This window comes from Cuculus canorus, chromosome 10, assembly GCF_017976375.1.
Source record: "Cuculus canorus isolate bCucCan1 chromosome 10, bCucCan1.pri, whole genome shotgun sequence".
Lineage (NCBI taxonomy): Eukaryota > Metazoa > Chordata > Aves > Cuculiformes > Cuculidae > Cuculus > Cuculus canorus.
Window position 1 is genome coordinate 19,715,028 of NC_071410.1, and position 9,728 is coordinate 19,724,755.

Below are 9,728 nucleotides of genomic sequence, written 5' to 3' on the forward strand. Positions count from 1 at the left end.
GTAAGATTCTGTGGTATTCTTCTGGTTGTTTTTATGTTTTTCCCATTGCCAATCTTACCGGGAAAAAAAAGTCATAGAGATTAAAAAATAATAGTGTTTCCATCGTCCTTATCAAATTTCTAGATAGCAGAAATCTGCACAACAAACTGTTAAGAGACTGATGTACAATTCATCTCTACATTTTGTTTAGAGTTCCTAGAAGTCACAGCCTGTCCTTTATGAGCAAGCAGTCCTTTAGCATCACAGGTTAGACTGTGAAATCTGGGGAAATCCAATAAAAATGTCAGCTGCAAATATATTCCAAGCGACCACTGCAGAGAACTGACAGCTACTGCTGTATGTGAGCCTTCAAGACTGTTTCAAACTATACGCTCCGTTTAGATTTTGTTAGATTTGTAAGCGTACATCAGGTAATAAGACCCATAAAGCAAAGTCCAAACACCATGCTGGCCCCCTCTCACAGCAAAATCTGAAACACAGCTTTGCCACGTGTGTTCCTGCTTCTACTGTAAGGTAGTTACTGCCCATCCACTGACAAAGGAAAGCACACATGGCGTTGACAGTATGAAGTAACTACCTACTACAAGTTCGTATTCCAGTTTTTCTCAGGTAATTTGTTTGCCTACTCCTTCAGTTAAATCTTTGCACCTCTGTTCTGTGGATTCAGTTACTCTATTGGACAAATCTTTCTGTGGATTCAATTATTAAAGGAGATATATCCACAAAGCATGCTGCCAGAGAAATCACAGCACAACAGGGCAAGGATTACAGCCCTAACCATAATAATCTATTTACTGGTACAGCAGCTCTACACAGACTGGGCCTATGATACTTACCTGTGATCTGGGATGTGAGGTGCTGATACAGCCTTAAGCGCTTGTACTAAAGGGATCTGCTGTGGGGTTTGGAGCTCGGGCTGGTGAAGGGGTGCGTGGCTCTGTATGATGTCTATCCTATGTCACTGTGTGCCAGCATTTGGTGGCTATGTAAGCAATGAGGAGAAGGGTAAGAACTCAGACCCATGGTGGCCGGTTTTCCCTCAGCCTCAGTTTGGGTATTCCTCAAAAAGAGTTACGAAAACTGTCACTGGGATTCCCTATTTGCCCTCTCTCTACTTCTCTTCCCTTGCGTTCAGCTGGCATGATTTTGCCCTGTCAGACAAGCAGAATTCACCAGTAACTTCTATCAGGGCATCAAAGAAAATTTCATTAATAAACTTGGGTTTGTGCTTTTATGGAAGATTACAACAAAGATTAAACCATATCCAAACAGCATAGAAGTTCACTCTGCAAAGGTACTCACCTCTTCCTAAGTGTCTGCAGATCAGGGCTTGTGCCAGCATCATCTGCCCACAGCGCAGCATACATCCCCAGCCAGCATCTGACGAAGGACCTGTCCCTCCTGTTAAAACAGTTCATGACAATCAATGTGGGCTTTAAAGTCAATGCAGTGCCACAGAGAAAACTTCAGAGTTATAATCTCCAACCATCCTACAGATAAAAGGACCCGAGAGAGACCTTCTCTTTCCTTATCGCTCATCTAACTTCACCGCTTGCTCTACAAACACAAAGACCTGATTATATGCAGGTACAGGCAAACACAGCTTTTAACAGTTTGTGTTTGCAAACATTTTGTTTGCATAAACAGTTAAAACAATGCTCAAAATGTCCTAATACTGTAAAAATAATTTCTCGGTCCATGATAACATCACTAATCCTGCTGTCAAATTCACAACACCCCAGCTAGTCTACTGCATACTCACCAATTGGCGAAAACTTTCTTCTATACGTAAACCAGAGACGACCGCTTATGTCCAACAACAATTTAGATTTGCCTGGAATATTTTCAAGAGGAAAGAAATCATTAAAATAAACTTTTAAAATGGAAAAATTCTGATTTTCCCTGTACAGTCAAAATATAGAAGGCATGGCAAACCCCTGTTAGGTTTTACGTATTACTTAAGGCATTTTTTAGCTGTTTAAACATGGAGAGCTTTTGTAGACTGCTAATTAAAGTTACCTTACTAAGGGTGAAATGAAGTTTTACGAGGTGTCATATGCTTCTCTCTCAGCATCTTGCAGATTGTTTAAATTCATCTTGCACAACCAGAATTGCGTGTGAGGCACCAAATCTCTTTCTATTGCTGTACTGAAAAGAGCAGAGAGGGTAGTAAATGGCTGAGTTTGTATTACTACTCAGTTTATGTAATAATTTAACTGCTATTAGGCAGTTTGAATATGCTCCCTTATCTTTGTTAACTGTGTTTAGTTAGGCCTGAGTGAAGCTGGACTGAAAGGCCCTGCAGGTCCCCAGGTCCAAAGGGTGAAGAAGGTTCTCCAGGGCTGGGCAGAGGAGCTCTAGGATTCCCTGGACCAAAAGGCTCATCAGGAGACATGGGTAATTACTGACATTCTGGAAGCCCAGCAGGATGCATTGCAGCTCAGGTTAATTGTCTGCATGGTGAACAGAATTACCAAAGAGAACTCCTGAAGCCACAGAGGTGTTTTGTAGTTTGACAGGTAAAGGTGAAATCTGTGATGTGGCTATATATTTGAGAGCCACTTGGTTATGTAGTTCTCACAGTGTGCTTCTGCTGAACAGCAGAATGTAGTGCTGTTTCACCTAATGTAGCGAGATGGCTGTGTCTCAGTATAAACGTTGCTCAGCCACTACTTCTGTCCATATCTGTGAAGATCCCTGAAGAGCTTTGGGCACACTCTCTTACTTTATATTTCTCATTCTAGGTCCCCCTGGTCCTATTGGACTGCCTGGCTTGCCAGGAACGCCTGGAGCTTCTCTTCCTTCTGATATACCTGGGAGACCTGGGGATGCTGGCCATCCAGGAACGGATGGGAGCTCAGGTATGGAGAGGCCTTTTAAGGAGAGTGGACTAGCTAAGGGGACTTCTCTTTCTTTATGTGGTTCCTTTCGAGAGCTCTGAGGTAAAATTACTTGGATGAGTACTGTCACTTTAATAACTTAAAGTGTTTTAGGTCAGGAATCGAGAATGAGAAGGTCCGTTTTCAATTCCTGCTCTTGAACCCTGATTTGATTTAGCTCGTTATTAAAGCTCACTAGTCCTTATTAATTTCCCCTATTCTGATACTGAAGATGGACCTGGGCACTGAGAAGTACTGAAGTGCCGCGTAGTACGTTGACATTTGGACACCAGCTCGATTTTGGACAGTTGTTTCCACAGCTGTCATCATGGACTCTGTGTAAAGTTTGGAAGTATCTTATGTGAGCTGGGAGGCAGCAAAGCTTCATTGCTACTGACAGGTACATATGAAGCTCTTGCCATGGAGTTGACAGCAAGTACGGTTTGAAAGATTTGTCATATTGTCATTGGTAGGCATTCGATGCCTCAGAGCCTTGGAGAGGCTGAGACTGTAGGCCTTTCCCTGGCCGAGGATTTGAAACCACTGCTCTCATTTTCCTAGGGAATGTCTGAGTCACCGGCTAGCTACCAGGTGGGGGAAGGACTGTGCTTGGGCCCAGAATTTGAAGCTAAATGACTGTGGTTAAAAGGATGTAGAAGTTTGTGAGACCTATATGGATATAAGCAGGTGGGGGTGTGGTTCTTTTCCTCTGGGAGGAAGACCCCTCTAGGAATACAGACACCCAAACAGTGACTGTCCTCTAGAAAGGTGTGCTGGAGATAGCACCAGCATTTGCTTTGCCTCAGGAGCAGATTGTGCTAATTCCTCCTGTCGGCTCTAGGTCTTCCAGGTTCTCCAGGACCACGAGGGCCTCCTGGCCCAGCTTCTGATCAAGGTGACACAGGCAACCCAGGTTTGCCCGGCGTACTTGGCTTGCGAGGCATTAAGGGTGATGTGGGACGCACTGGTCCAGTTGGACTCCCTGGAGCATCTGGATTCAAAGGTACTCTTACCTTGAAAGGGCCTGGGTGTGGTTTGGCAGTGTCATCTTGAGAGTGTGATATCGTGTGCTTTGAAACAAATCCTCGCTCAGATGTAAACATAGCCGAGTTTGTTTAAGTCTTTGCTTTTGGCCCATGCACGTTTTGCCTGCTGACTCTAAAAGCACCCAAGTGATGCCAGCTCCAGGTGCTTTTCAGAGTGTCCCTAATGATTTTTCTCTCTTCTCTTTGTTTTTTTTTGCTGAGTAGATGATGCAGCAGAGCAATGCAATGCTGCATGTGATGGTGGTGTGCTTGTCAGCTCCGGGTACCCACTTGCATATGCTGTCTAAGGAAAGACTGGAGATGCTGTGTCATCCCACCTATCGTGTGCTCAGAGGCATAGTGAGGTGTCTCCACAAGAGGCTAAGAGGATTGTGGGAGTTAAGAGATCTTGTTCTGGGTTAGGGCAGGGAGCAGGTTGCTCTGGCTTTTGTCTCTGCCAAAGGAGACCAGAGGGCACCTGCAAACAAGAACTCTAGTAGCAAGGTTTCAAAGAAACCGCACGGCTGAAAAGCCAGGAAAGGATGAAGAACTTGCCAGGTGAAGAACTGTATGCTGTCTTTGTAGGCTGTCAGATCCCCATCCCTCTGTCCTGTGCATAGAGATGGAGTCCAAATGGAAAAAATGTGTATTTCCCAGATGCTGCCTGGGTTACCCAGGGAAGGGGAAGAATACTTTTTCAGTGAAGTGTAGTTACGTAGCTGTGGAAATTCTTGTCTTAAGGCTCTGCAGCCATTCTGAACATCAAAATGGACGCAGAGTTCCTAAGGTTTGTGATGCCCTCCATCTCGGAGCTGAACTGCTGTTGTTTTTGATACCATCAGTGTGTTTCTCAGTGCCCCGGCTGCGGATCAGAATCAGGACCCTACGGTTAGTCCGTGAGGTCTTTAGCTCTGTATCTTTGCAGGTGTAAGAGGGGAGCCTGGCCTTATGGGGATGCCAGGTAAAGATGGGCCTGCGGGAGATCCTGGTCACCCTGGGCTGAAAGGTGAAGTGGGCCGTCGAGGTGAGTGCTGGAGGGTTTGAAAAGCTGTACTTTATTGTGCATGGTTTGGGCTGGGAGAAATTTCAGAGATCCCCTAATGGGCTTATGTGCGGGACTCAGTTTCTTAGACATGGGAATAAACTGGGAAGAGCTTGACATACCACTTTTTACAAAGATCCCCAGTGCTGATGTACTGAGGCAGTCTTTAATTTAGCACACTGCTCTTTGTATCCGCATTGTCAGTACTCACCCTGTCATTTGCACTGTGTGCAGGTCTCCCTGGCCGACAAGGGGCTCCCGGTATAACCCCACAGCCAGAAGAACTCACAGCCCCTGCAGGCTTGCCAGGTCTGCCAGGAGTTGATGGTGTCCCTGGCTTTGATGGAGATCCTGGATTGCAGGGTGCAGCTGGAAATCCAGGTAAAAAGTACATTCAGATCACTGAAATGCCGGCTTTCTGTAAGAACAACACTATTTTCGCAAATGCACTAGGAAGGTTTATAGGATTTTCTAATAAAGGAAGTAATTCCAGTCAAATGCATGCAAATATCATGCTTTATTATTATTAGAGTGTACTTGATAATTTCTGTTCATGCATTTAGACATAAGGAGGAATTTCTTCACCATGATAGTGGTGAGGCACTGGCAGAGGGTGCCCAGAGAAGTTGTGGCTGCCCCATCCCTGGAGGTGTTGAAGGCCAGGTTGGATGGGCCTTGGGCAGCCTGATCTAGTGAGAGGTGTCCCTGCTCATCGCAGCAGGGGAGGAACTGCATGATCTTTAAGGTCCCTTCTAACCCAAACTATTCTATGAATCTATGATGTTTATAACGTTTTCTAATTAGGTTTCCAGAATTAGGTGCAGAAGGCTGTCGTAGCTGATCTGATACCAGCGTTGGTAGTTGCGGGTGGAGTGGTCATGAAAATGAATCACCACTGAGAACGTTTTGAATTGTCAATGAAATACTGTAACTGAAGGAGTGCTGGGAGCTTCAGCACAGGTGGTTCATAATGTTTGACAAATCAGCTTTGGTGGGTCCTGTACCAGCTGGCTCTCCTAGGTGTAGCAGGTCCCCATGATTCCTTTCTTAGCACTGCCATACAGGCGATCTGTAGATGTTAGTATTCTCTTTCACTCAAGGAAACTCCTAGAGTGGGAACATCACGTAGCACCAGTCCTTCTCCCTAGATGCTATCCTGAATCCCGTCACGGTGAATAGAGCTGTGTTAGTTCCTGGCTTCCTGTTGTCACTTCCTAAACTGAATAAACATGCAGGAAGTAAAAACTGAGATAGCCTTGATTAGTACTCATCAGGCAGTCAGGTAATGGATGTTGCAGAGCAGTGGCAAGAGACAAGTTTGTTGGGAAATTACCCCTGCTTGTGCTATTTTTGATACTTAGTATTTACAAAAGTGATGCAGATGGATCCCCATCTGTTTCGCAGACCCCCATTTCTTTAGACTAATGTTAATCTTCTGCGTTACTGATTGCAGGAGAGGTATCTCAATCTGTGCAACTGCATGACACCTTCTGTCTCTTTCTACTATTTTGTTATAGTTTGACTTGTAACACCTTCAACACTTACTTTATTGTTCATTTATCCAATCCATGCCAGACCTTTCTAGTTTGGGGTCAGGACAGTCCTGAGCGGATTCTGAAGGACCACAGGGAGGTACCTCCTCTTACATCCCACTAAATTCTAAGCCTTTGTATTCTAAGCACCCTTCATAGTGGCAGAAATCTTGCAAGACAGAGGAGTTTACAGACTTCCACAGCCATCAAATTGAAGCCTGAGACTCAGTTCCGATGTGGCTTCAGGCTAAAAGCAGTAGCTTATCTCACCTGGCATAGTTGGGGATCCAGGACCGTCAGGTGCCCCAGGACCACAAGGATTTGAAGGTAATGTCATGATTTGGGGAGCACAGATCGGAAAGAAGCAAGCAGTAGAATTCTGTTTGCCTATAGGCTCTGCAGAGATGGTCCACAACACCCAGTTACCTTAGGAAGACCAGGGGATGTACACGATCTTGTGTCTTGTATCCGCAATGAAGTAAATTCAATCTTCAGTGGGAAGTGTTACGTTACATGTCACTGCTGTGTGTCACTGATGGTGTTTCCCTAGGGACAAGTCTGAACATCTTTTGGTTTTAATGTTTTGTGAATGTGGGGTTGGTCTTGAAGTGGTGTTCACAGTGAACACAGCTGTGAGGGCTGGGAAGCAGAGGAAAACACAGTGAGAGAGAGGAGGTTTGGATTCTGCCACAGATTTGTTGTGCAACTTTTCGCCTTTCTGTGTCAAAGGAATATCATCCTGAAGAGCACAACAGCAAAAATGAATTGATTAAGTTTTGGTTGGTGCTTTGAGATCCTCAGAGTTATTGTACTGTGAGATATGTGCTACCACGTTGGCAACAGAGGTGTTGGGTAAGGAAAGGAAATCAAGTGAGGTAGGAAATGTGTGGGTGCTACTGTGAAATGACTGCCTTTGGGACTGATAAGTCTAGTTAGTCCTGTAACAACTATCAAACTTGGACTTCTCGTTGTGTGAGATTGACATAAAAACCATGACAGCAACGCCAAAATCAGTTACACATCCAGCTGATGTCCACACCGCACGTTAGTGATAGCGACTCCTTTTCTGTCTTCTAGGTGTTGCTGGAAAGCCAGGCTCACATGGTTTGCCAGGAATGCCTGGTCGCAGCGTGAGCGTTGGATACACATCAGTGAAGCATAGCCAGTCAGAGCAAATCCCGCCCTGTCCCATAGGAATGAATAAGCTCTGGGATGGCTACAGCTTATTGTACGTGGAGGGGCAGGAAAAGTCACACAACCAGGATCTTGGTGAGTTGACAGAATTCTCTCAGGCATAAAGAATGTAAGCCAAACTCCTGTTTGAATTGAGCAATCTTCGTTGGCACCGCAGGCGATTGTAGTTGAGGTGGTGGAAGTCTGCTTGGCCAGAATCTGTACTGGAAGCAGTGTCATTTGTGTCATCCTCCGCCACTCACGTCTGGTGTGTATGAACTGGAGCACTTGGCAGATTCTTGATACGACCACTTCTCCGATTTTTGCAGGTTTTGCTGGCTCGTGTTTGCCTCGCTTCAGCACCATGCCTTTTATTTACTGCAACATCAACGAAGTGTGCTACTACGCCAGCCGAAATGACAAGTCCTCTTGGCTCTCCACCACTGCTCCTATCCCCATGATGCCAGTGGACAGCACTCAGATCCCGCAGTACATCAGTCGTTGCTCAGTATGTGAAGCACCTTCCCAGGCTGTGGCTGTGCACAGCCAGGACATCACCATCCCCCAGTGTCCCCTTGGCTGGCGTAGCCTATGGATAGGATACTCTTTCCTTATGGTAAGGATACTTCGGCTAATGCAAAGGCAGCCTTAAACATTTCTAGATCTCCTTTTTGATTAGGTGATCGAGACTGTGTTCTAGGAGTTGCTTACAGGACACTAGAGCCCTGTAGCTTCTCGCCCTAGCACATTTATTCTGTATCAGTTGGCCTGCTGTACGCTTTTGGAGTTTGTTCCCAGTTAGCTGGCTTCTCACCTGCCCTGCCCAAGGTCCGTAGTGATGTTGATGCAGTAGTTCTGTATTGCCACAGATATTCTACATTCTTCAAACCTTTACGTGTGGAAATGCTAATTAAGCTACAGCATTGTCTTAATCCCCTCTCTCGGTGGAAAAAGTAGAACGTTTTCCATTGCACTCTGCTAGATACTCATTGGTGTAAGACTGTTAGAAAAGGATGAATTTAGCATTATTGTTTCCAAATTTTCCCAGCTTGTGACTGAAAAGCTGGCTTTCCGCTATACCAGGCTGTCTATTCCGCCTAAGTACATTGCTTTGCTTCTTCTCCACTAGCCCTGACAGATAGATAGAGAGAGGGTATAATTTTGGTTGCGCACTGAGGCACAGGACTCTGAGTCAGGATCAAAGACCTTTATTAAGCAAAAGCCATCCCTTTTATCCCTCTGCCTCATCAAGGCATTGCTTTTCCACCTCCCAAATAGCTCAGCGATGTCTTCTTGTTTCCCAACCTCGCATAGTCTGATTTTAGCACAAATATCTACAGCTCTTAGCAACAATCTGCAGCCCGCGGTTTCGTCCCTTTTGCGTCCCTTACCTCTGCCCACTGATCCCACAGTTTCTTGCCCACTAAGGCAATAATGTCTTTATTGCCAAATCACCAACTGGCTCCACATCTTTCAATTAAATTATTCCTCATTGTGAAAGACCTGCAACTGCTTTGGATGTAGTTTGCAAATACCTTTAAGGAATTTTAATGCTCCTGAGCGGCAGTCCTTTTATGTAGGATAGTCAGCCTAATCGTTAGCTGTCCCAGTGTGGGCCGATCATATTGTATTTACCTCTTGGCTAATGCAAATGTAACTTTAAACTCTGTGTGCACACAGTGAAGCTTTTTAACTTAACTTGGGTGCCTCCTTTTAGTTTGTTTTAGCAGTTACCTGTCGAGGCTGGCATTCAGAGCAAGGGTTTCCTTTTCTTCTCTGTCTGTGGGCTCCAATTGCTGAGATGAACAAAGAATGGTCATGAATTAAGCAGCAGTGCTTTGTTTAAAAAGCCATGCAGGTGAATCCCTGGCAGGGGAGCTTCCGAGTGTAGAGTTTCCAGGCTGTGGGTAACAACCATGGGAGGCAAAGAAGATGAATAGAACGTGGTGAACTGTTTTTCCTGGAGTATCAGGCTGGCCCCTGATCAAAGGAGCTGCGGAGTGAGAGGAGACAGCATTCACTGGTCTCTGTGTGAGGCATTTATTGGTTGACTGATGAAACTGCGGTTCGTGCCCGT

At 45.4% G+C, this 9,728-nt stretch overlaps 1 protein-coding gene and 1 long non-coding RNA gene across 2 annotated transcripts; one reads left to right on the forward strand and one right to left on the reverse strand.

Annotated features, from left to right (window-relative positions):
- Window positions 1-13: 13 nt before the first annotated feature.
- Window positions 14-1,915, reverse strand: LOC128853143 (uncharacterized). The gene is made up of 3 exons (XR_008451427.1): window positions 1,763-1,915; window positions 1,303-1,401; window positions 14-53 (listed from the first exon to the last, which is right to left on the reverse strand). It is a non-coding gene; the product is annotated as an uncharacterized LOC128853143 (long non-coding RNA).
- A 399-nt stretch (window positions 1,916-2,314) lies between these two features.
- On the forward strand, window positions 2,315-8,351 carry LOC128853193 (collagen alpha-6(IV) chain-like). Its single transcript, XM_054075854.1, has 8 exons — window positions 2,315-2,397; window positions 2,745-2,861; window positions 3,721-3,882; window positions 4,830-4,928; window positions 5,181-5,327; window positions 7,556-7,747; window positions 7,981-8,267; window positions 8,331-8,351. The coding sequence occupies exons 1-8, from the start codon at window positions 2,394-2,396 to the stop codon at window positions 8,349-8,351; spliced, it is 1,029 nt and encodes a 342-aa protein (XP_053931829.1). The 5' UTR covers window positions 2,315-2,393.
- Window positions 8,352-9,728: the final 1,377 nt, after the last annotated feature.